General features: G+C 46.2%; 1 protein-coding gene across 7 annotated transcripts in view; it reads right to left on the bottom strand.

Moving 5' to 3' along the window:
- Nucleotides 1-27,062, bottom strand: part of STOX2 (storkhead box 2) — a 191,892-nt gene that overhangs the window by 93,402 nt on the left and 71,428 nt on the right. Inside the window, exon 1 of one of the 7 annotated variants that reach the window (XM_043454098.1) lies at nucleotides 8,659-10,713. The exons of 4 other annotated variants lie outside the window; for them this stretch is intronic. In XM_043454098.1, coding sequence (XP_043310033.1) covers nucleotides 8,659-8,824 — 166 coding nt within the window. In that variant the 5' untranslated portion in view covers nucleotides 8,825-10,713. Of the gene's footprint in view, nucleotides 1-8,658; nucleotides 10,714-27,062 lie in introns of those variants that run through there. 2 more of the 7 variants (XM_043454101.1, XM_043454099.1) reach the window with 2 other exon arrangements.

Raw genomic sequence — 27,062 nt, 5'->3', positions numbered from 1 at the left:
ACTGAAAAGTACTGAGAAACTCAAGATCACAGGGAGGCCTGGAGACCCAGGCTTGGAACTCAGAGCCACGTCAGCGAGGATGCCATGGCAGCCAGGCCGAGCTCAAACCACTCTGCAGCGGGCACTGCCCACACTGCCACACACGGGACGCTGCCTGCAGAATGCCATCTTGCTGCTACACCACCACCACCCAGGGACCACCCCTCACTGCCCTACAAGTGCCAGATGCAGAGTCTGCAAAGGAGTGAACACTTGGTGAAACCATGGCCACAAGGCAGGCAGGCCAGGACAGCAGGGCTATGGTCAAGTTCAGTCTCCACAGGGAAGCGAGGTGCATGGGGTCCATGGGGTCCCAAGGTCCATGGGGTGAGTATACTGGTTTCCTAGGACTGCTGACAGAAAGTGCTACAAACTGGGGTGGCTTAAAACAAAGAGAAATTTATTCTCTTGACAGCTTTGGAAGCCAAGAGCCAAAGGATTGTTTCCATCTGGCGATTCTGGGGGAGAAGCCCTTCCACACCTTTCTACTGGCTTCTGGAGGTTGCGGGCAACCCCCACACTGCCTTGGCTTGCAGACCCATCACTCCAATCCCTCCCCCACCTTCACATGGATGCCTCCTCTGTGTCTGTGTCTCTTTGTTCTTCTTCTAAGGGCATCAGCCGTACTGGATGCAGGACCCACCCGACGCTAGCATGACCGCATCTTAACTTAATTCCATCTGTAAAGACCTTATTTCCAAATAGGGTCATATTCAGGGTTACCATGGGTTAGGCCTTGGATGTTATCTTTTGGGGAGGACACATTCAACTCACGACAGTGGGGAAATACACAGACTGGGGGAGGGAGTTCACCTGCTGTGCAGCCAAAAAAATGACAGTTATCCATGGTACCTCAATCATTATAGGGGCCTTCATTTCATCTAATAACGAAATAAATGATTTCAAAGCAAAAGTTGGATGTGCCGAAGGCAATAAATGGTCTATGAGCTCTCGGAGGGGAGTCGGCTTAGTCAGGAATCTGCAGTAGGGCTGAGGTGGGGGTGTTAATTACAGAGATAGACAGTTCCTCTCTCTCTGAAACTACGGCCATCAGAAGGAGAGGGCTGGGCATAAGTCCTGCTACCTCTAATGCCCACAGGCACCTGCCAAATACTTCTCTTTTATCTTCAAAAAGAGAAAACTTGGCCTGGAGGGGCCATCATGGATTTACGTAGGAAGATAAATGGAGATTTTTAACTGTGTATATGAGTTACCTAAGCCATAAATTTCCAACGGAATCGGTATATGACAGATGTTTGAAATATACATTATTTACATAGCTGGTCTAGTCTTTTGTGCTGCTGTCTGCAGAGCTCTAAACTCTTTTCAAACCTGAACTAGAGATACCAAAAGCATATCCCTTGTATCAACAACACAAGGGCTTCTGAGTAAGTGCAAACACTAATCAAACAAATGCAAGCATTAAAAAGCACTTTACTTTTAGGAAACGAGAGCAGATGATCTCTAAATCCTAACCTCGAGTCTCCGGGTTTTCAGAAACCCAAGTAGGATCCAACGTTAACGGAATCCAACTGACCTTCCATCTGCTGGAAATAAAAATAAGCAAGTCATCTGTTCCCCTCGAGGAAGCAGAATGGGAAGTACAACGGCTTAGGCATTTCCATGTTCTCATTAACACTAAGTGGGTGACCCCCAAACTACCCCATCACGTGTGTACCTACTTCTCCGCTTAGACAACCAACTCTTTTAAGTCCAACATGGATCTCACCATCTGCCCCACTCCCCCCCAAGCCTCCTGGTCACGTGTTGCATTCTTCCAACAAAAATCTCTGATTCACCTTTGATTTCCTCTCCCCTCTTCAATCTAGTCACTTACAAAGGAACAGCCAGTTCCTTTCTTTTCAGAAATGTTCCCTTTGCCCTTCACGCTCATCCGTCCTTTTTTGGCTGATACGAGTTCTCACTATGAGGCGTGAGTACCACTCAGGTACGTGAGTGAGCACCACCACATTTCAGGTGGTGTCTGGTTGGATCATGTTTTTTTACTGAGATAGTGATATAATAATAATTGTAAAAGGGGTCAGGAAAATAACTGTCAAATGAAACCCATCATTTCATATGAAGTTAAAAATGCTTCTTTTTTCACCCATTTAAATATAAAAGTGGGTAGCGTTCAACAGAACTATTACATAAATCAAAGCACAGATGGCATGTGGAGTTGGTTTACAAGTTCTCAAGGGTGGTGTGCTAATGCCTAGCAGCGTTGGGAAACACTGCTCTGGGATGGTCCCTCAACATCCTACTGCTTGATCAGTCTGTCCCTTCCACCACCTTCCAGCTGGCCTCCTAGCCTCCCAACTCTCATCTCTTCCATCTACCCTGCCAGCCACGGCCAGACACCTCTTCCTAAGATGCTCCTTTCCTTGTTTCTCTCCCAAACTCATGAATCTAATTTCTGCCCCATAAATTCTAAATCTCATCTACATTTAAAGACCCTACCTGACCGAGCTACACATTATTTCTAGTTACATCCCACAGCTACAGTATGGCAAATTTCACGCTGATGTGTTCCTTGCCAGCTGCATGCCTTGGTTCATATTGCTTCTACAACACTCCCCCAGTCCTCCTCCTCCTCTCTCTTCAACTCTTATCCAGTCTTTCAATAAACAAGGAAATCCTCCCTCCAGGCAGTGTTTTGTATTGGCATCTCTTCTCTGAACTCCTGTTCCACTTACACCAGCCATATCAACCACCCCACTGAACTCTTGATTACATTCCAGTATTTACTACTTTCGAATGGTTGACTCACAGAGAGCTGGTCCTACCAACCACAACAGGAGGTCCTTGACGAGCAGAATATTCGTGAGTACAAAAGGATGACTCACATTAGGAATTCAAGATATCTCTTCAACGGACAAACTTTTTAAAGAGAAGCCATGTTTTATTCATTTGTCCAATAAACAATTCCAGAGTCCCTGATATATGCCAAGCTCTATGGCTGATACAAACACGTAATACCAAGACTGAGGAATTCACTGGCAGTAAACCCGAGGTACAATACAACGCAACCATGTTGCTATAACACACGCATAAAACAAATGTCATGTGAGTGATGTGCTGTGGAAAGAGAGGGGGCATATGAGCTTGTTCTGGAAGGCTCAATAGCATTAGCCTTATACATTAGCTAAATATCAGACCTTTAAAGATACAGAGCACATTCTCAGTGGAGTGACATAAGTCACAAAAGGCACACAAACAGCAACAAGATGTTGCAAAGATAGAGAGATTCCAGAGCCTGAAACACAGGGCGGGTGGGGGAAGGAAAAGAAGGAAAAGTAAGGGAGGTCACGCCATGAGGAGCCTTGGTCTCAGACTTCACTCACAGGCACGAGAAACATCAAAAAGGGTTGGAAAGTAACATGATCAGTTTTGCTCTAAGAGGGATTAAAAAAAAATAAAAAATAAAGTCCCTCTGGGGACACATGGAGCATGAATTGGACATGGTCGGTTTAGAAGACATCCTAATAGAACAGAAGATTCAAACAACTGAGATAAAGGGGGAGGGGCAGATTTTAGAACTATTTAGGTGGTAGGAATCAATGGGATGTTCTGGCCAACTGGTTGTGCATGCCGATGTCAAATAAAAATAGTCTGGAGATTAACTACTTAAGGAAAAGTTTACTATCAACTTAAAAAAAAATTACCCACGTCATTTCTCTCTCATGTAACTGGTGAGGGCTACATTATAGAGTCTATAGTCTAAATTCTTACGAACTACAAGAACCTCTCCTCTAAACCTGACAGATCAGGCCTCACACAGTTTCTATGGATGATCTACAAAACCTGTCCTAGTTGCGAAAGTCGGCATGCGTTCCCACCGGCAAGGATCCAACCAGACTTCGCTCCTTGGCTCTACCTGCCCTCAGCATAAGCAATCTTGTACCAAAGAACAAACCAGTGTCTGAATGGCCCTAACTCTCTGGGGTATAGAGAATTTAAGCCACAATTGCTCTGGAGGTATAAAAACGCTAAGGTTTTTATACAATATGCTCATATTCCTTTTTTCAAATAAAAACGTTCACAAGAGTATAAAAGATATTGAAATACCAAGAGAGGTGACCTTTTGCAACCACATTCACGTTCTCCCGGGAAATAAAGAATAAAGTCATTCACCACCAAGTATAATATTCCTCACTCCCACCAGCCTGATGCAAGGAGTCAACACAGGTAGTTTCAAATTAAAACACAGTTGGAGCAGCGAGGCTGGAAATGGATCTCCGCAAACAGGGAACAGGAGGCAACAGGATGCTGTTTATGAAAACTCACAAATGAGCAGAACCTGCCAGGGCTTCTCCCTCAGCCCCCCTACTCCCCTCAGTCCGGTCACCAGGACAAGCTCTAACACAGTCACTTAATGGAACATCTGGGGATGACAGGAAATAAGACTCCGTCGTCAAAAGCGCACTCTTCCCACACACCCCAGGTATGGAAGCACATGACTCCAATAAGAAGAAAGGGCAAAGGTTATTTCTAACCATTCCTGTGTAAGTGCTCAGAAATCCCGGCCTTGCTCAATACAGAGCCGCCAGGGAGCCCAAACCTGTGATGGAAATGTGGGCCGGGGGGCCCATTACAGACGGGAGCAGTCATGGGACCCACCAGGGACACAGCTGGTTTGGGGCAGGCCCAGATTAGAACCCTGGGTGCCCATCCCCGAAAACTCTCACGTCTCTCAAAATAACAGAACATAAGGAACTGGGACACACCATCCACTGTGCCCCAGAATTAGTTTCTAAAAAATGAAAACTCATAAACTCATCAAAGTGGTGTCCTGGCCATTCCCCCCCGCTGATTCACATTAGTTAGATCAGCAGGCCAAACTGACTTATATTTTCTTCAGATGGCAATTTGGGGCTTCCTTTTCAAATCCTTTAAAACTCTCTGCTTTATTTTTCTTTCAAATGACAAGCATTCACCGAAAAGTACCATGACTTTGGGGTGTCGAGTTCATAAAGGATACCTTTCATGCAAGTGCGCCGTAGAACCTTTATAGTGAAAAAACAAAGCTGCTTTCCAATCTTGATCAATGAAATGTCCCCAAACTTGGTTGCATGCCATGTACAATATAAAGAAGCAGCCACGCCCCCCCGCCCCCCCCCCACCTGGGGCAGGGGAAGAGGAGAGGGACGAAAGTTAAAAAGTCAGTTGTGTTATTTGCATAAAGAGGTCACAGTTCACAAGATCCTAACAGAGAAAGTTCTAACTCCTTCATTAACAAAGGTACTGTGCCTTGAAAATCATTTCATGAAGGTAGGTGAGCAGCTTTCCATATACGAAGCCCTAAGGATTACATAGCTACTTCCCTCTTTGTGGGTAGTTTTACTTTTCCCTCTAAGTAATATCATAATTTCTAGTTTCAGAAACTGTGGAATAATAGCCCCACATTCATTTGACCTAACCCTTTTTCTTATTCAGATCATGGATGTATATTATTCATCTTGATTTGAACAAAAGGCAAGATTTTTCCCCTTCTGCCCAGAAACCACCTTGGGAAATTAACATTCAAGATGAACAATGAACTCATCTCATGGCCTGTGAACTTGCTGGTTGCCAGGAGGCCTGTGAGTTCTTAGGATTATTTTTGATTTGGTAGCATGAGTTGGGGGCTGAAATAGTCACATAAAGCACAGTCTTTAAAATTTAAAGTTTCAGAATTCTCTATCTAACCATCTGTTTGCAGGATCTCTTTAAATTTTAGATGTGTCTATTTTAACCTCTTGAGCTTAAGTGTAGTTTATCCCAAGGTACACGAAAAAGCTAAGGCTAAATGTCAAGCCTATTGCTATAAATCACATTTCAAACTGGCAATTATGCATTAGTGAAGAAAAGACTGTTTGAAAAGGTGCTGTCTCATTAGAAAGCTATTATGGAATGCCTATAATTTTGCCTTAAACAAACACATTTAAACTTGAAATACCTACTGTGTGACAGGAGGCCAGACCAAAAGAAGAACTATTAAAACTTCTAAGGATCTTTTCTTTCCTAAAGTTAAAAGAAAAAGTGATTTTCACAATATTTTTAAGGAATTTTTTTGGATGGGGATTTCTAAAAATACCTCAACTGAAATTAAGTCATTTAATGCTTCTCTGAAGCTTATCTTGTCCTTTGAACTCAACAACAAAATCTCTTTTTACTGAGAAGAAGTATGATAAACACTAGTAGCTATCACTAGTAGCTATTATGTCAAACGACTGAACAGAAGAAATATGAAAAGCCTCACTTGTTTCTAAGTTGCTTCATTTTCTGTTTTGTTTTTAAATGACAAAGGGTCTGTTTGTACCCAGAGTCACTAACTTGACACAAATGGATTTTCTCACATTTGTTAAGGGGAAGAGAACTTCTCCCATGTGATCTCCAAGTGTCTCAATATACCACCTATTACTATCAATACTTATCTTTGGAAAGGAAATTGATAAGCTACTTCCAAACTCCCCCAGAAAGATGTGTATATAAGATTGCACCTACTCTCCCAGTGTTCATTGGAGGAGTTTGTTTAATAATTATCAGATCCTTCCATGAGCCCCAACCCCTTTTATTATATGTATTGGACAATAATTAAAACAAAGAATAAATAACCACTTCCATCCTTGGACAAAACTATATAACATCCAACCCTGTAGCCCCATGAGAATCTAGCAAGGTGCTCTGCTTGAGGCAGGGGAGATTCCATGAAATGCTGAATGAATCACATAGCTCCTCTTCCCCCACCTTTGGGTTTTCTTTTCTCAATAGTAAGCTAATGTGAAATCTACATAGACCTCCACCAGCCTGAAAGAGCTGATACTTCAGTATCCCCTCAGGACCAGCTTGCCATGTGCAGAGCAAGAAATGAAACAAGAGAATCAAAGAAAATGAAAAGCTTCTTCCTCAAGCCCTCAAAAATACCTTGCAAAACTGGCAATAGCAGAGAAGTTCTTTAGCAAAGAAGGAAACGGTGATCATAATGACGCTATGCCAAGAGAGATAAGAATGGGCTCCATGGGAATACGCCTGAAATTATTAGAGAGTCTTGCAGGTCTGTTGAAGAAATGACCGCCACCTGCCCCCCACCCCCCAGCCTCACACTTGGTATCAGTACTGATTCCTGAAGAGAGGCAAAAAGAAAAGAGGGGGAACCATTCACAGTGGAATGAAGACATTCAAACCTCAAACATATGAAACCTGAGATTATCTGAACACCCAGAACAGACATGGGTTTATGGACAGACATGTTTTGAGGTTACGTTTGGATTTAGCTGTATTTCAAAATTTACTGCCACCAGCCTGAAGAATAAAGCAACCACAGGAGTGATTGACTTCAATTACTGAAGCATAAACTGTAGTTGTCACTTCCTTTACAAATTTGGTTTTTCATGACCGGGAAAATCAAGGGAGCCTTATTGCCAAAACAGTACATCCTTATGTCACCAGATTTTGCAATTAAAAAAAAGATGGGTATTTTATTTAGGTTTTCTACTCATGGAAGTGCGGTCACAAGACATTTTTAAAGCATGAAATACTGGGCCTAGGTTAAAAAAAAAAAAAAACAACTTGCTGTTTTAGGAGATAGTAGAGCTACACTTTAAGTACCAACTGTAAGCTTAAAGCAATCTTCCCAGGATTTAGAATGGTCTGGTACAGGATGTGTTTTCAAATATAATCTCGGTTCTTCCATGACATTTTGTTTCCAAGAAAATGAATTCATTCAGAATGAAAACCAAATCAAACAAAATTGGTGTCTTAAACATCGCTACATAGAAGTGGTCAATAGAAAAAAGAAAACAAGGAGCAAAGTCTCACAGTCCTCCTCCTTCAGCATTTCGAGGATTTTATCCCTGGGCTCCCAAGACACACAAGCAAAGCCATTCCGCTGCATTTCCAAAGGAAACTAACTGGCGCCTTCAGAAAGGCTTCTATGCGTTTTGAGACGAAACCCTTTCTGAAGCCTTCATCCTCATTTACCGTCTTGTTTGTCCTTCCTATCTGGCATGCAAACACATGATACTGCCTGCATTCTTCCCATACAACCTAATTCAAAGCAACATATGTTAAATGCACGCAGAATCATGTGAGCATTCAATCCGCATACACACCATTACCCCACCGAATGCATTCAATGAGCCGCGACACAGCTCCCTGCGTGCAAGCAAGCCGACCAGCCTGACTGCAACCTCTCCCCTGACTCAAACCATCCAAAACTGTGCATGGAACCTGTTCCCTTGTAAGAAAGAAGGGCTGTTTAAATACTCGGTAGGATATAATAACTGGCCACCGAGCGGGAGCGAGCCAGCCCGGTACCGAGGGCAACCGCGGACGCCGGCTCTTCCACGAGCCCAGGGAGGCTGGGCGCCCGGGCTGGCGGTCATTTATCTGTGCAGCCAAAACGCCTGGCGCGTCCCCCTCCCAGATTTTACCTAACTAACAGCTCTCCAACCCCATATTGAGAGGGCCTGCTGTGGATCTTGCGGAGGTACAAAATGGTGGATGGGAGCTAATTTTTTTTTTTCCCCCTGCGTTCCCTATAACTTATCGCATCCATCACCGCGCGTCCCCTCCCCGGGAAGGACCCGAGCACACCCCGCGGTCCCGGCCCGCGGGGGCAGAAACGCGGTTACCAACCTGATGTCATGTAGCCCCGCGAAGCCTGGGGCGCGAAGGCCGCGGGGAAGCGCTTGTGCAGGCGGTAGTCCTTCTCGCTGCGGGACCTCATGCGGTCCGAGGCCCGGTCCGAGAAATCCGAGCTAGGCCAGGCGCGCCGCAAGGTTGTGCTCCGGGTCTTCTTCATGGTGGAGAGGGCGACCCGCCGCCCCCGATCCTCCGGGCCTCAGCGCCGGGGCGCAGCGCGCGGCTTCATCCGTCTACGGCGGGCACGACCCGGGCGGACTCTGCGCGCATTTTCCCAGCCCCTCCTCGTCGGCGTCTACACCGCCAGCGGCGGGTCCGGCCCTCCCCACGCCCCCACACCCCCCCACGGCGAAGGCTCCGATTTTACACACGTCCCACAATGCATTACACTTCATTTGCAATCCGCCCGGCTTATAGCTTCCAGATTCCTGGAGGGGGGAAAGGCACGTTAGGAGGCTCCCCGGCCAGGAGGAGGCGGGGAGCGGGGCGGGCGGGGTGGGGGCGCCGAGACTTGCAGCGTGGAAGCAATGGGAGCGCAGACAATGGCCCGATTCAGCGCTGGAGTGCTTAGCCAACTGTGAGCCCCCGGCACAAAAGCCCCAAACAAATGAGGAAGCCGGGGCCTCCGGGGCTGACCCGGGATCGGGCGCCCGGGAAGCCGGAGGGGGCGGCGGCAGACCCTCTCGGCACCCGGCGACTCAGAGCGAGGCGTGGGGATGACAGCGTCCAAGTCGTGTCCCCCTGGGCCTACCGGCCGCGCGGCCCGCAGTCCCTGGCGCGGGCTGGCTCTGCCTCCCCTGCAGTCCTCGGGAGGCAGTCTTCATTCCAGAGGCTCGGGTCGGGGGGTGGGGGGCGCGTGTGCCCACGATCCGGGGCAGGCTCTGCAGTCAGCAGCTGCGCCAGGCCGGCTCCTGCCGAATCCACGAAGAGCCCGAGTCGTCCTCGCGACTGCAGCGCCTCGTCGGTCTTCCTCCTTCCTTCCGAGTCTCGGGGTGGTGTGCGTGCGTGTGTGCGTGTGAGTGAGTGTGCGCGCGCGCGCCGACACGCATGTGCCCCCCCTACACATGCATGCTCCTACTTACTGGCCGCGGCGGCGACGGGAGCCATGACTGCCAAGGATGCGGCATCTGCCGGACGACACCCGGCACGGCCGCACCGCGGCTCGGCGAGCGCGAGCGCGCAGAAAGGCTATCGATGGACAGGGAGCCGGGAAGCTGCCCGGCCTCCTGCTAATCGCCGAACTGTATTAAGTTAAGAGCACCGATCCTGTCTGGCTTCTCATTTTCCATGCAAAACACCCGGCGGCGGCGGCGGGGGCGCTGGGACCTCGGCTGGTGCCCCAGCCCGGAGTCAGCGCCTGGATATTTACATTTTTTTTAGGGTTAGCGCCTCCCCCTCGCAGAAAGGAAGAGAAACCGGTCGGTGGGGACGGGGCAATCCGCGGTGCCCTGCCTGGCCCCCACCTGCACCAACCCCGAAGGCAGCTAGAGCTGGGGGAAGGGGGCGCCAACCCGGAGCTTCTCCGACCGCCGCCAGCGCCCGGGCACCTGGTTCCACGCCGCCGGGAGAGCGCGGCGGGGGCGGCTCCGACTCGTCCTCTCTCTCCCTCGAGGCCCCGGGGTCAGTCACTCCCAGCCCGACAGCCTGCATTCAGATCCACAGCCCCTCTGCAGGCTCAGCTCTGCACAGCTGTTTCTGGTCCAGCCAACCAATCGCTCAAGGACAACAGTGCGCGCGGCGCGGGCCGGGAGGAGGGGGCTACGCGCCGCCCGGGCCGGGGCGCGGGGCCCGGGGCGCGGGGGTCACGCCGAGTCGCAGGCGCGCGGCCACATTGCGGCGAACGCCGACCGCGCGGAGCTGCAGCCGTTTCCCCAGCAACCCTGACCTTCTTCGGGTTTCCAAAAAACGCCTAGATGTTGTAAACAACAAAAATAAAGCCGATTTTTCTTACGCCTTTGCGCCTTTTTCCATGAGTGACGGTGCAACGTTCAAAATAGTATTTTATGCTGTTTTTTTATCTTCGCAGGTGCCAAGGTACAGAGACGGGGATATGAAATCATTATGAGGCCATGATCCGGCTGATACCGCAAAAAAAAAAAACCAGCCACTCCCCCGCAAAGAAAAAAAAAAGGCAACAAGTCCTAAATGGTTAAGATTCAGGAGTCTTAGCACAATTTGGTGCTTTTCCAAGACATTAATTTGGGGTGGGGTGGGGGAGGGGGGCAAGGTTCTTGGAGAACCACACAGAAGGGGGCGGAGCTTACGCCACAAACATGATAGAATCTAGAACTTCCATTCAATATCTCCCGGCTGCCCTCTGTAACCTGGGGCCAGGGTTACTCATATGCCTCTCTCGGGAAACCAGGGTAAACAAACAAATAAAAATCACTAAGCAGCCTATAGAACGTGTATTTACACTAATCAAGATTTATTACCAACCCTATACCAATTAGCTAATGTTCAGTGACATTTTTTAAAAGTTAGAAAAGGACAGTTCCCCAAAAGGCATGCTAAAATGTCTTCTTTACTGTAAGAGGACGACTAAGAACAGAAAGCCTCCAGCTTTAGAAGGTATAGAATAAATGTGTAAAGAACCATAAAGGTAATAAAAATAATTGTATTAATGGATGCATGAGATACTGACATTTAGATATCTCAATCCAATTCAATAAACAATTACTCTACCTCCCATGAGCCAAAAGTGGTTCTATGAATGATTATAACAGTTGTGACTGAAGGCTAGTGGTGATTGTTGAGACAGCTGTGAGCTTCCCAAGTGGCTCAGTGGTAAAGAATCTTCCTGCCAGTGCAGGAGATGCAAGAGACCTGGGTTAGATCCCTGGGTTGGGAGGGTCCCCTGGAGGAGGAAATGGCAACCCACTCCAGTATTCTTGCCTGGGAAATCCCATGGACAGAGGAGCCTGGTGGGCCGGAGTCCATGGGGTCACGATTGTGTGGCTGAGCACACACACACATTGCAACTGTGATACTTATTCATTCAACAAATTATTATTGACTATCTAGTATATGCTGTGATGGGTGCTGGGCAAACAGAACACCACACATGGCCTCATGTAACTTAAGGACTAAGCAAATAAATACACAGATTGTGTTGAGGTCTACAAAGAAGAATCACCTCTGTTGAGAAAATGACGGTTACCTGAGACCTGCAGGATATGGAGTCATCCAAGCAAACAGTGGGGAGAATGACGTTTCAGAAAGTGGGAACAGTGCATGCAAAGGCCCTGAGGTAGGAAAGAATCTTGGTTTCAGTGGGAAGATGTGAAAGAAGGCCAGTGTGGCTGGAATTGGAGCATAAGAGGAAGGCACATGATGAGATCATGGATGAAGCCAAGAGCCCGATCATGCAAGGACTTGCAGGGCATGTTAAAGGTTTTGTATTCTATTGTAGTAAGTGAGCCAATGAAGGGTTTTAAGCAAAGAAGCAATGGTAATTTTAGAATTTCTATATAAAGAGGGCTTAGAGGGAAGAATTTGTTTAGGGAAGGGGGTCATCCAGGGCTTTTCTCGGGGGGGGGGGGTGATTTGAATTTGAATCACACTTGACCTAAAACTGAAAAACTGATTCATTGTTGATATGAAGGAATGAGGGTGGGTTGATAGGTATTTTGGGAGGAGAGTTACAGCTCCACTCAGTCACCTCTGAATGCTGGCCTTTGCAGAGCAGTGATATCACCCAGTGTCCATACTCAACAGAATGTTCTCGAAGCCAAAGCCAAATAGCCAGACACAGAAGAACCAGTCAGTAAATAGGGTGGGTCAGCTGAATCAAATCAGTAAAGCAGGAGAGATTGGGGCTGTTAAGAAACTATCCATCCAAAGTAAGTGGCAACATCAAAAGAAGTTATGAAGGTAAGACTTGAATCTAACAAACAACATCTGGTGAAACGAATCCCACGTAAAGGTGGAGTCCCATTACTAGAAGTCAAGTCGTTCAGTCGTGTCCGACTCTTTGCGACCCCATGGACTGTAGCCTACCACGCTCCTCCGTCCATGGGATTTTCCAGGCAAGAGTACTGGAGTGGGTTGCCATTTCCTTCTCCAAAGGATCTTCCCGACCTAGGGGTCGAACCCGGGTCTCCCGCATTGTAGGCAGACGCTTTACCGTCTGAGCCACAAGGGAAGTCCTCCCATTACTAGAGCCACTGTTAAAATCAGACTTGATGTGTCCATCCGTCCTGTGGAATGATTCACTCTGGTCATACACAACTTCTAGGTTCCTAGTCCTAGTTTCAAATCTCTCAGTCTACCTGAGACAATCAAGTATCTGGGTCACGACCCATTCATTAAGTAAGCTCAACTGTGTAATCCCAGTTGTTCCCAGTAGGATGGCTTAGAATTAAATAGAGAAATGATACAGCAAATCACTTTCATAGTATTTGTAATTTTTTAATCAGGCTTAAGAATCATTTGTACCTTTGGTATTTACATGTTGGATAGATTAGTGACACTAATTAGACAAACATTTGCTTTGTGATTCTAATTCAAAGGTATACAGTTGGCCCTGGAACAACCGGGTTAATTCAAGTATAATTTATAGCTGCCACCCCAACCATTGTTCTTGGATTTAATCAACCATGGACAGACCATGTAGTATTTACTATTGAAAAATATCCACTTATAAGTGGGCCTGGGTAGTTCAAACCTATGTTGTTCAAGGGCCAACTCAGATTTTAGACTTGTAAGTGGAAGTTGAAAGTTAGAATTTTGACTTTGATGTGCTCCTCATTTAAAACTTTGGTTTATTAGATTTATAAGAGGTGAATGAATTTAATAGTTACACGTATGTAAACTCCATGAAGGCAAGGGATACTTTTGCTTTATTCACTGCAGTTCATTGTTCTGCTTTGTTCATAGCTGTGTCCAATGGCTCACAGTAACTGGCTCAGATGCGATGACTAAGGAAGCCTGATTATGTACTCTGAAAGCTTTGTGTTTGAAGTCTTTCATAACTGTGTTTTAATTATTGAGTAAAGGGACTTTAGTCTTTACTTTGAGTTGATCAAGTGTTTTTCAAAGGCCCACTGAGAGTTACAGTTTTTATTTGATCATCTTTAAAATACCAAACGTACAAACAAATAACGTTGAATCTAAAAACTGAAGGAAATTTTGGTTTTCCAAGTTATACCTCTATAAGGGAAAATCTGATATTTTGAATCTGTATCTCTAGTACACTGAACATTCATTGAAGACCTAAATAACTATAAGTGATCTTTGCTGTACACAAAAAGTCTTTGCTGTACACAAAAAGAGTTAAGTCTGCAGAAACGAAACAGGTGCTTACATATTTATGTACGCTGTGATATATGCATCGAACTGTGTGATTAAAATATTTATTAAATAAAAATCCGAATTCTGGGGACTTCCCTGGTGGCCCAGTGGCTAAGTCTCTGCTTCCCTGATCAGGAAACCAGATTCCCACATGCCACACCTAAGAGTTCACAGGCCACAGCTAGGACCCAGCACAGCCAAACAAATAAATGAATATTTTAAGAAAATCAGAATTCTGAGTCTGATAGTCATTATTCTTTCTGCTGCTTCCTGAAATATAATTTGAGAAATATATTAACAGCTTAATCTGACAAACGTGCTTAGTTAAAAGATACATACATATATGCACCTTAAAATCAGGCATTTGTATGGCTCGGGTTATGAACACAAATGGAATATGGAAAACAGTGTGTCCCAGGAGACTGAGGCTTTTTCAGAAGTTTTTGAGCTGGAAGACTGGGGGAATTTCTTACTCGATGCATTCAATGTGCTCAGGCGCTCAAGTCATGTCCAGCTCTTTGCGACCCCATGGATGGTAGCCCACCAGGCTCCACTGTCCATGGGATTTTTCAGGCAAAAATACTGGAGTGGGTTGCCAATTCCTTCTCCAGGGTATCTTCCTGACCCAAGGATTGAACCCGCGTCTCCTTCATTGGCAAGTGGATTCTTTACCAATGTGCCACTTGGGAAGCCCACATGATATATGTCTGCATTCATATGTATGTGTGTATGTATGTATGCACATTCATATGACCTGGGATATTCTGGCTTCCAAAAACAGCTAATAAGGTGGACTACCACGGATCACAATAAACTGTGGAAAATTCTGAAAGAGATGGGAATACCAGACCACCTGACCTGCCTCTTGAGAAACCTGTAAGCAGGTCAGGAAGCAAGAGCTAGAACTGGACATGGAACAACAGACTGGTTCCAAATAGGAAAAGGAGTATGTCAAGGCTGTATATTGTCAGCCTGCTCATTTAACTCATATGCAGAGTACATCATGAGAAACGCTGGGCTGGAAGAAGCACAGGCTGGAATCAAGATTGCTAGGAGAAATATCAATAACCTCAGATATGCAGATGACACCACCCTTATGGCAGAAAGTGAAGAAGAACTAAAGAGCCTCTTGATGAAAGTGAAAGAGGAGAGTGAAAAAGTTGGCTTAAAGCTCACATTCAGAAAACTAAGATTATGGCATCTGGTCTCGTCACTTCATGGCAAATAGATGGAGAAACAGTGGAAACAGTGTCAGACTTTATTTTGGGGGGCACCAAAATCACAGCAGATGGTGATTGTAGCCATGAAATTAAAAGACACTTACTGCTTGGAAGGAAAGTTATGACCAACCTAGATAGCATATTAAAAAGCAGAGACATTACTTTGTCAACAAAGATCCGTCTAGTCAAGGCTATGGTTTTTCCAGTAGTCATGTATGGATGTGAGAGTTGGACTATAAAGAAAGCTGAGTGCCGAAGAATTGATGCTTTTGAACTGTGGTGTTGGAAAAGACTCTTGAAAGTCCCTTGGACTGAAAGGAGATCTAACCAGTCCTAAAAGAGAGCAGTCCTGGGTGTTCATTGGAAGGACTGATACTGAAGCTGAAACTCCAATACTTGGCCACCTGATGCGAAGAGCTGACTCATTTGAAAAGACCCTGATGCTGGGAAAGATTGAGGGCAGGAGGAGAAGGGGATGACAGAGGGTGAGATGGCTGGATGGCATCACTGACTCAATGGACATGAGTTTGGGTAAACTCCGTGAGTTGGTGATGGACAGGGAGGCCTGGCGTACTGCAGTTCATTGAGTCGCAAAGAGTCAGACACGACTGAGCGACTGAACTGAACTGAACCATGTATTTGCTAGATACACTTTGTCCTCTTTCACCCAGACCCCAAACTGCTAGCTTCAATGTCATCAGAAAGCTTGAGCATTTATTATCTTTCTTAGAAGATGCTCTCTTCCTGTGGGGACCACCTGTATGGTTGCCGGCAAGTAATCACTGCCAACAGTGTAATCACTGTAGACTAAAGCCTGCCATTCCTGTGTCCATGGGATTTTCCAGACAAGAATACTGGAGCGGGTTGCCATCTCCCACTCCAGGGTATCTTCCTGGACCAGGGATCAAACCCGCATCTCTTGCATCTCCTGCAATGGCAGGTGGATTCTTTACCACTGAGCCTCCAGGGAAGCCTCTTTTCTTCTATAGAAGAAAACAAGGCTTTATTTGTTTAGACGTAAACCTCTATAGAAGTAAACAAGGCTAAAAAGAACCCTAAGTTCAGAAGATGTGTTAAAGCTACAACATGCCTGCTGGACTTCTCAGAGCCTTTCATGTGCAAACACCCCTTGTAAAGCTACCAAAAAAAAAAAAAAAAGGCCAAATTGCTCATCAAGCTCCAACCATAGGAGCACTTGTTGCTGGAGCACATTTTAGCAAACAGATCTAGACAGGTGGTGGGAGGTGATAAATCCATGGGGTAAAACACATCTAGGAGAAGTCCTAAGAATGATGAGACAGCATATATATTTCAGTCTTCCCATTCTTATCAAAACCTAAGCTGAATTTCTCTTAGTCTCTCCACTTAGGTACATCATCACCTATAACCCACTTCCAACAGGGCTATTTTGAATCACGGTGCCCAGTGAATTCTAGTCCCAAAGAAAGCAGTTGTTTGGGGATGCAAGAACTCACCAAGGAGAAGTAACTCAAGAGGGGCCTGAGTCTTTCGGAGGACAGGGGCTGGAATAGGTTGGCAGGATCCCAGCAACCATCTCCAGGTCAGACTAATCACAGTCAGAGTAACAGAGGGCAGTGAGGTGTGGTGACGCCAAGGAGACATGTCTTTGTTGGGGGCCTGGGGAAAGTCAGTCTTTGAGTTCTATTTGTTTCCATTGTGATGGTAATAATCTCTCTCTTAAAGGGAAGATCTGAGGTAAACCTACAAATGTACCCATTCACTGCTGCCAAGGAGAAGGCATCAAGAAAAAAACAGCCAATTTTATCATTACTCTTGATCACTAAGGGGGAAAGCATTTAAAAAAAACCTGAACTCCAATACTTTGGCCACCTGATGCGAAGAACTGACTCACTGGAAAAGACCCTGATGCTGGGAAAGATTGAAGGCAGGAGGAGAAGGGGACGAAAGAGGATGAGGTGGTTGGATGGCATCACCGAGTCGATGGACATGAGTTCGAGTAAACTCCGGGAGTTGGTGATGGACCGGGAGGCCTGATGTGCTGCAGGCCATGGGGTCACAAAGAGTCAGACATGACTGAGCGACTGAATTGATCTGAACTGAACCCTTTCTGGATTTTTTTGTTCATCTAGGAATCCTGCTCTGCATCAGATAACGAAACAAGCTGAATTCCAGGGGGAGACACAGCTGCCACCAGCAAATAACACAGAAACCGTGGGTGCTGTTGAGTTGGATAGCTATAATACAGAAGATCCACAAACCAGGTTCAGAAAAGAGAAAGAAGATACCCAGGCACAGCAGGTAAAGAATCCTCCTGCCAATGCAGGAGACGCAGGAGATGCAGGTTCCATCCCTGGGTCGGGAAGATCCCCTGGAGGAGGGCATGGCAACCCACTCCAGTGTTCTTGCCTGGAGAATCCCATGGACAGAGGAGCCTGGCGGGCTACAGTCTATGGGGCCGCAAAGGAGTCTGATACAACTGAAGTGTGTCACGGCATGGCAGTGTTCCTAGCAGGAGCCCAACAAATGCCTAAGAATTTGTAGAGTGGATTCAGGGTTATAGAGGAATATCACACATACTTTGTTTTCCCTCTGATCCACCATGTGTGTGTGTGTGAGTTGCTCAGTCATGTCCGACTCTTTGAGCCTCCAGTGGATTATGTCTGCATAGGATATTATTGACTTTCACAAGGTCTGAGGTCAGTGAGGCAAGATTTGTTATCATTATTAAAGATGAAAAAACGACTTAATGGCTGTATGGTTTGCCCCCAAGTCATACAGAGGTTGAAAAGCCCAAATTCCTCACTTGAGATTCCCAATCCAGGATTTTTCCTGCCCCCATAATGAGTTTGGGCAGTTACTAGATTTGGGATTATTTGTTAATTGCTTTTGGTTAGTGAAGAGTTGACTCATTGGAAAAAGACCCTGATGCTGGGAGGGATTGGGGGCAGGAGAAGAAGGGGATGACACAGGATGAGATGGCTGGATGGCATCACCGACTCAATGGACATGAGTTTGAGTAAACTCGGGGAGTTGGTGATGGACAGGGAGGCCTGGCGTGCTGCGATTCATGGGGTCGCAAAGAGTCGGACACGACTGAGCAACTGAACTGAACTGAACTGAGTCCAAATGAAGTTCACAGAATTCTTTTTACTGTCAGAATAGCCCTCCAATTTCTAAGTTATTAGTACGTTTTATGAATATATGTCGGAGAAGGCAATGGCACCCCACTCCAGTACTCTTGCCTGGAAAATCCCATAGATGGAGAAGCCTGGTGGGCTGCTGTCTATGGGATCGCACAGAGTCGGACACAACTTAGGCGACTTAGCAGCAGCAGCAGCAGCAGGAATATACGTGCATGTAGAAGAGAAGACACATTTCTTTGGACAACTCAAATGACTCCCTCGATTGGTTTATATAGACTATGCATGAGATTTGTGTATTTATCACTTCTTTGCCTTTATTAATTTTTATTGGGAGTACAGTTGCTTTACAATGACACGTTAGTTTCTATGGTACAGCAAAGTGAATCAGCTATATGTATACATATATGCACTCTTTTTTGGATTTCCTTCCCTTTTAGGTCATGAAAGAGCATTGTTCCTGCACTCCACCGTATGAGCATGAGATTTAGACTGAAATCCACACACCTCCTTCAGACTAATCAATCTTGAAAGTTTTCTTTCAATTCTGTTTGCAGGTCACCACAGACCAGCTTCCCAAGCCAAATGAAAAACCACACTATAACAAAGATGGATTTTAAAGGATGAATCTTTTTTTCCAACAAATGAAATATAACTGGCTTAGATGAGAGGCTAAGTATGTCCTAAGTATGCAACAATTATGAGAACATCCAATTTGCTTTTACATGTCATGACAGACTATTACAATCACCACCACAACCTCAGCAACTAAAGGGGAAAAGTTTGAGAACGTGATTTTTATGGACAAATGACCAAGTTTAAGAGCTTTCAGCAGTCCCCATGAAATCAGAACAAAAGCGTCCTCCAGCTGTATACAGCTGCAGGCTTCTGGGAGGTGGCTCACAGCTCTAGGAAGGGAGAATGGAGAGGAGAGGCCTTGAATCATCTTGGAGGAATACAGTCTTCTCTACTCCCCACTTAGAATTTTGCTAAGGCAAGGACTCCAAAATCACTGTGGACAATGACTACAGACACAAAATTCAAAGACACTTGCTCCTTGGAAGAAAAGCTATGTCAAACTTGACAGCGTATTAAAAAGCAGAGACATTACTTTGCCAACAAAGGTCCGTCTAGTCAAAGCTATGGTTTTTCCTGTAGTCATGTACGCATGCGAGAGTTGGACCATAAAGAAGGCAGAGTGCCGAAGAACTGATGTTTCAAACTGTGGTGTTGGAGAAGACTCTTGAGAGTCCCTTGGACTGCAAGAAGATCAAACCAGTCAATCCTAAAGGATATCAACCCTGAATATTCATTGGAAGGACAGAGGCTGAAGCTGAAGCGCCAATACTTTGGTCACCTCATGTGAAGAGCTGACTCACTAGAAAAGACCCTGATGCTGGGAAAGACTGAAGGCAGGAGGAGAAGGGGACGACAGAGGATGAGATGATTGGATGGTATCACTGAGTCAGTGGACATGAGTTTGAGCAAACTCTGGGAGATAGTGAAGGACAGGGAAGCCTGGGATGTTGCAGTCCATGGGGTCACTCAGACGTGACTGAATGACTGAACAACAACAAGGATTTCCCTGCAAGGATTTTGCTAAAGTGGATCAGTTTAGGAGCTAAACGTGAATGCTCTGGAGCACATCTGTCAGTGTCTGAATCCCAGCAGCTCCACTTCCCAGCTGAGCAACCTCAGACATGCCCTGTCAACAGCTCTTCCTCTGGAGCATGGGGGGAAACCTAAGTGCCAATTTAATGGGGCTGTTCTGAGGATTACGTGATATATGTGCCTGGCAATCAGCTGGCGCTCAGTAAATGTTAATTTAATTCATTCTAATTAACACCCTCTACCAGGTCCAGGGCTGAACACACACCCACATCTTCTGATGGCCACATCAGGTGCTGCAGCCCTGGAAAGCTCAGGAAGTTCTTTACTGTGCCATGTTAAATCATCTAGGTCTTCTCTGTCTCTCTTAGGGTCTTCTTTGATTCCTTCAGTGATATTTCAACAAGCATTCTTGAACTTGAAAAAAATCTAAGATAAATCACTATCTCCATGTTCTCCCAAATAACACGAAAACCTGAGCACGATGCCACCCACTCTCTACAAACATCACTGGCTCCCAGGTGATTGTTGACCAATGTTTCGTTCCCGCCTTTCCTTCCTTCCTTCTCCCCTTCTTTCTTCCTCCTCCTCCTGCTTCTTTCCCCTCCCTCCCCTTCTCTCTTTCTTTTACGGTTTTAAATAATCAAACCCCGTTGCAACTTACCCTGTTTACTAGTTCCTTTGCTCGGTATGAACAGGCCAGTTCCCTTGGGGATGAGTTGCTAGAGGTACTGAAAGGTGAATGGAGCTGGATTTGTGTTTTATGAGACTGAAGAGCCAAAACACGCTATGAAATATTTCACCTGGAAATTTATAGTGATTTTCTTTTTTTTTTTTTTAAATCCGGAGACTTTTCAGAATATATGGTCTGCTACACTGCTGGAAATGGAATCAAGCAGGTCACTTTTCCTTTTGTCTCTAAACAGAGAGCATGTCTTGATAATTATAAAGTCTGAGGTTTTCAACTGGAGGGGTGGAGGAGGAGGAGGAATCTAAAATTTGGGGAGAGGGCGTCTTTATCCTGCCAGATGGTAGTGGGGATTTCACTTCCAGTTCAGCAGAGCACATCGTTATCAAAACTAGGAAGGCTAAAAGGAAGAGGCAGGAAAGGGAGAGAAATTGACAGAGAAGATTATTCCTGGGATACGGATCTTGTGCAAAGGACCTGAAGTCATGAATGAATGGAAAGGAAGTGTGGGCAGAGAGAAGCAGAAGTGAGCTAGTGACCCTGGACTCAGGCCGAGCCCAGCAGGTGCCCCTGCAGCCCCCGTGTCAGTCCCAGCCGGGGCCCCCCAGGGCCAAGGTCTTCTGATTCTAAGCTTGCTGCGATACTGGAAAAAAAGAAAGCCCACTTTCCACAAAGGCGCAGGCCCATCCAACTTTGCTAAACTCATGTTTTCATTTTTATTATTCGCTCCTCTGTAAGAATTAGTTTGCATCCATTTGCTACGGCTGCCATAACAAAAAGCCACACGCTGAGCAGCTTCAGCCACAGAAACTCTCTCACAACTCTGGAGAAGTGCACGATCGGAGCGTGGGCAGGGTGGGCTCGTCCCCGGGGCTGGGAGGCCAGCTGCTGGCGGTGCGCTGGCCATCCTGGCCTTCCTTGGCTGCTGCTGCCTCATCCCTGTCCTCACCCGGCGTTCCACCATGTGTATCTCTGTGTTCAAATGTCACTGTTTTACAAGGACACCAATCACATCGAATTAGGGGCCACTCTATCCGAGGATGACCTCATCTTAACTAACTGCATCAGCAACAACGCTACCTCCAAATAAGGTCATACTGGGAACTTCCTTGGCAGTCCAGTGGCTAAGACCCCGAGCTCCTAATGCAGGGGGCGCAGGTTCAATCCCTGGTTGGGGAACTGGATCCAGCATGCCACAACTAAGACCCTTTGTAGCCAAATAAATAACAAAAACACACAGTCATATTCTGAGGTCCCAGGGCTTAGAATGTCAACACAGGAATGGGGTGCTGCATGTTAAGTCACTTCAGACATGTCCGACTCTTTGCGACCCAGTGGACTGTAGCCAGCCAGGCTCCTCTGTCCATGGGATTCCCCAGGCAAAAATAGTGGAGTGGGTTGCCATACCCTCCTCCAAGGGATCTTCCTGACTCAGGGATCGAACCCATGTCTTTTATGTCTCCTGCACTGGCAGGCGGCTTTTGTACCACTAGTGCCACCTGGGAAGCCCAAGGAATTGGGAGAGGGGACCCAATTCAACCTGCAACAACGTTATTGATGACTATCCTTCAGTTTAGTTCAGTGGCTCAGTCTGTCCGACTCTTTGCGACCCCATGAATCGCAGCACCCCAGGCCTCCCTGTCCATCACCAACTCCAGGAGTTTACTCAAACTCATGTCCATCGAGTCGGTGAGGCCATCCAGCCATCTCATCCTCTGTCGTCCCCTATCCTTGGACTCCTGCAAACTCCTAAACCAAAGCTGAATTCATTAAGAAAATAAATAAACCAGGCGAGATGGCCCAATAATGCTTCAAGAACTTCCTTGGCAGCTTATGAAAGCAAACCTTCCCTTTAGAGTAAATCTGTGCAGATCACTCAGGCCAGAAAGAAGCCAACTTGTTTCCCGAGCTTGAGAAGAAAGGAGTATTTGCCCCCCACCCTCACCCGAAGCCTGGGGAGCCCGCGGAACAAGGGGTCCAGCAGCCACCTCATGGCCACCTGCTTGATGGCAAGGTTCGAGCACTTTCCAAAAGAAGGAAGTGGGAGAACGGGGCGGGGAAAAGCAGCCCTTGAGATGTTTAACTCTCATTAACAGGAGCAAGAATCTGTCTCGTTCCGGTGCAGACTGTCTGACCCTCTAGCTCCTTCCTTGCCAAGCCCCAGGGCCCATAAATAAGCAAGTCAGAATAAGAAGTAACCACGGGGTTGGCACCGAGCAGGCAGCAGCGTGCATCCAGATCCCAATTAGGCTGCGCTGCCTCTGCCAGACCTCACGGGGGCCTCCGGGTCCAGGCTCCTTCAAGGCCAGGAGGAAGCCAACAGCACGGAGCCTCCATGGACCTGGGACCCGGGAGGTACAATCAGAGAGCCAGGGGTGCAGAGGCTGGAGGCCGCCTCCCCAGGTGAATGCCCTGGGCCGCTGACCATCCCCACTGTGTGACCACCCGAGTCTTGATTTTCTCAACTGGAAAATGGGGATGCTAGCAGAACTCTTAGGGCTGCTGTAAGATTCAAATCAATAAATCCACACGAACTTGCTTAGAAGATGCCTGCTACGGAGACGTCACTGCAAATGTTAGCTACTATTATTACTGCTTGGGGGGCATGGGCTAAGGGGGCGGAACTTGTTTGGAGCCTGGAATCCCCATTCTTTGAAAAATGAAGGTGTCTCACGTGGATGGACCTCGAGACTGTCACAGAGAGTGAAGCAAGAAAGAGAAGAACAAATACCGTGTAATAGCGCATATATGTGGAATCTAGAAAAGTGGTATAATGATCTTATTTGCAAAGCAGAAACAGACACAGACGTACAGAACAAATGTACGGATGCCGAGGGGATGAAGGAAGGCTGGGATGAGTTGGGAAGTTGAAATTGACATATACACACCACTATGTGTAAAATAGATCACTAATGAGGATCGACTGTATAGCACAGGGAACACCACTCAATGCTAAACGGGAAGGAAATCCAAAAGAGAGGGGATGTGTGTAAATGTACGGCTGATTCACTTTGTTGGTACAGCAGAAATTAACATAACATAGTAAAACAGCTATCCTCCAAAAAAAATTTAATTTAAAAATTAAGTTGTCTCAGAAATACAAGAAAAATGGATCTCCCCAACACCCTATTTTTCTCCCGTGGTGAAGGAGAATACACTCGGTCTAAGATACTTGCCTCCATCTGCAGGTATTAGAAAGCTCCTGGATCTAACACTTATTAGATGCATCACCTCGACCAAAGTCCAAAAATCTCTACGAGGCCATCGTTTCCTCCAAGGTAACATGGAGGAAGTGGCTTTCTCCTACTGTTGTGTGAAGAATAAATATGAAAAAGTACGTAGCACGCTCAGCAGAATAACTGCACCACAACTACTGCAACCAAATGAACAAATAAGTTTTTTTCAATGCATTTTTAAAGGAAGATGTCCTACAAATCCCATGAGTTACACACGAAAAGGCTGAAAGAGCAGGACCCTGGGAGTGAGGGAGACACAGAGATGCTGCTCACCCACCGGGCTGGCGCATCTTTATCTTTTTACATCCTATTCTGATTCCAGAAGCTGCGGCGTCTCCTCTTCCTTCCTCGGCACCACGAACGCACCAGAGACAAGGCGGCCGGCCCCACAAGGTCCCACAGATGCGGGAGAATCACCGCATCTCAAGGCCAGGGTGGAGGACGCAAGCAGGAGGTAATCATCGCAGAAAGCAGGGCTGTGGAGAGCCCAGTGGTGCACCCGAATCACAAAAACAACTGCTCCAACTGCAGGATTTATCATCGATGTAATCCTCCCCCCGCCCCTCTTTTCTCCTGAAACACTTGTGCTTCCTAGACCAGCCAAAACCAATGGCAGAGAGACAAAGTAAAACCAGCGCACGACGACAAACACTAGGAGAGATGAGGAGCAAGGACTTTGTCCAAATGTGGAAAGGTGGTAAGGGGATGGGAACGGGAGGGAAATTTTTAAGCCAATCACCAGGTGTGGCTGCGGCCCCCATAAGCACATGACATGGGTGTGTTATGTCCGCCAAGTGAGTCTGACCCAGATCGGATGTCCAGCTCGTTTCAGATCACACTTCCCTCTGCGGTTCGTTTCAGGTGTGTGGCCACAGGAACACAACACCAAGCATGCGGCTGTGCTTTCTCGGCTAGTTTCTTTCTTTTCTCCCGGCTGGTTGATTCTCTAGCGCGTTGACTTTCATGACTGCTGCCTTCAGGAAGACCTTGCTGCCTGCTTCTCACCACCCAGGACCCAATTTTTCTAATCTTTCTCTAAGAAATAAAAAGTTTCCTGTAAACGTGTTCTCGGGTTTGCCAAAATGCCTAACTTTCTCATTACCACAGACAAGCAATGAGGAGATTTCTTTCTTTGGGACTTCATATCCTGCAACTCAAATTCCACGCCTATCTGAGGGCGTTGAGATGGGACAGTCATTCAAAAGGTGCACTTGACTTCTGTCCCTGAAGACATTTAAAAGGAGGAAATGAGGGCTTCCCTGGTAGCTCAGTGGTGAAGAATTTGCCTCCCAGTGCAGGAGAAATGGGTTCGATCCCTGCTCTGGGAAGATTCCACATGCCGCCGAGCAACTAAGCTCAACATCTCCACAGCTACTGCGCCTGCGCTCTAGAGCCTTTGTTGATATTGTTCAGTCGCTCAGTCGTGTCCGACTCTTTGCGAGCCCATGGACTGCAGCACGCCAGGCCTCCCTGTCCATCACCAACTCCCAGAGTCCACCCAAACTCATGTCCACTGAGTCGGTGATGCCATCCAACCATCTCAGCCTCTGTCGGCCCCTTCTCCTACTACCTTCAATCTTTCCCAGCGTCAGATTCTCTTCCAATCAATCAGCTCTTCGCATCAGGTGGCCAAGGTATTGGAGCTCCAGCTTCAGCATCAATCCTTCCAATGAATATTCAGGATTGATCTCCTTTAGGATGGACTGATGTGATCTCCGTGCTGTCCAAGGGACTCTCAAGAGTCTTCTCCAGCACCACAGTTTGAAAGCATGAATTCTTCAACACTCAGCCTTCTTTATGGTCCAACTCCCACATCCATACATGACTACTGGAAAAACCATAGCGTTGACTCTACGGACCTGTGTTGGCAAACTGCTTTTTAATACGCTGTCTGCTCTAGCGCCTGGGAGCTGCAGCTATTGAAGCCCATACGCCCTAGAGTTCATGCTCCATGACAAAAGAAGCCACCGCAATGAGACACCCGTGCACCAAAACTAGAGAGTCGTCAGTGCTCATCACTACTAGAGAAAAGCCCGCGGCAACAGTGACCCAGCACAGCCAAAATAAAAGAGTAAATACAATTATTTTTTAAAAAAGGAATAAATGAAGAAATGAGAAATGCATTATCAACCATTTCCTCCAAAGAATCAATTCATCTCCCCTTACTTGTAATGAACAGAGCCTGTCCCCAGCCAGAAAATATCTTATTATCCCATGCTAGGAAACTAGAACTCGAGGAGCTGAAGGTATTCACGTCTGCTGACGCAAAGGAAAAATCTGCTCTGAACCTGTCACCAAAAATAGCCACGACTTTCTCCCTTTCCGTGGTGACAAGTCTCTTTCATATCCTGATGCTTGATTTGAAGGGATACAAAGAGAACAGCTGCAATGCCTTTGGAAAATATCACATGAAAATTTACAGTTTAGGTAGAAAGGAGAATTAAAACAGGGCAAATCCAAGTGAATATCTAGTAAATTCCTTGCTGACTGTAAACTCGTGACATGTTTTTATCAGTGATACTGACAGTCATGTATAGCCCCTCTCTCTTTTCATTGACCTAAAACACCCACCATTCTTTTTAATTCATTTTATTCAAGTATGGTTGATTTCCAATGTTGTGTTAATTTCTACTGCATAGTAAAGTGATTCAGTTATACATGTATATATACACGCATTCTCATATTCTTTTCCATTATGGTTTATCACAAGATATTGGAATATCATTCCTTGTGCCATGCAGTAGGACCTTGTTGTTTATCCATTCTATGGATAACAGTTTGCATCTGCTAACCCCAAACTCCCAATTCTTCCCTCTCTCATCTCAAACACCCACCATTCTTAACTGAGTTTGTTTCTCCTAGGAAAAACATATTTGAAAATAAAATGATCATACATTATTTATAACAGATTTTTTAAACAGACTACAGGATATTTGATAATATCATGGAATTACTGCTAATTTATTTCAGTTAATAGTAGTACTGTGGTTATCTTTTTACATGTCAATCTTTTGGAAATGCGTACTGATCTATTTATGGATGAAATAATATGATGTCTGAGTTTACTTCAGAATAATATGGGGTGGGAGAGAAGGTAGGGATACAGATGAAACAAGATGAATCGTGAATTAGAAATGGTCAAACCTGGCTTTTGGGCTTGTGTTTCTAGTCTCTCTACTTTTCTGCACGTTAGAAATTGTGCAAAATAAAAGGGGAAAAAGTAACCACTATA

Source organism: Cervus canadensis, chromosome 31, assembly GCF_019320065.1.
Source record: "Cervus canadensis isolate Bull #8, Minnesota chromosome 31, ASM1932006v1, whole genome shotgun sequence".
Classification (NCBI taxonomy): Eukaryota; Metazoa; Chordata; class Mammalia; order Artiodactyla; family Cervidae; genus Cervus; species Cervus canadensis.
The sequence above is the reverse complement of the archived record's forward strand: the minus strand, read 5'-3'. Positions and strand labels throughout refer to the sequence as shown.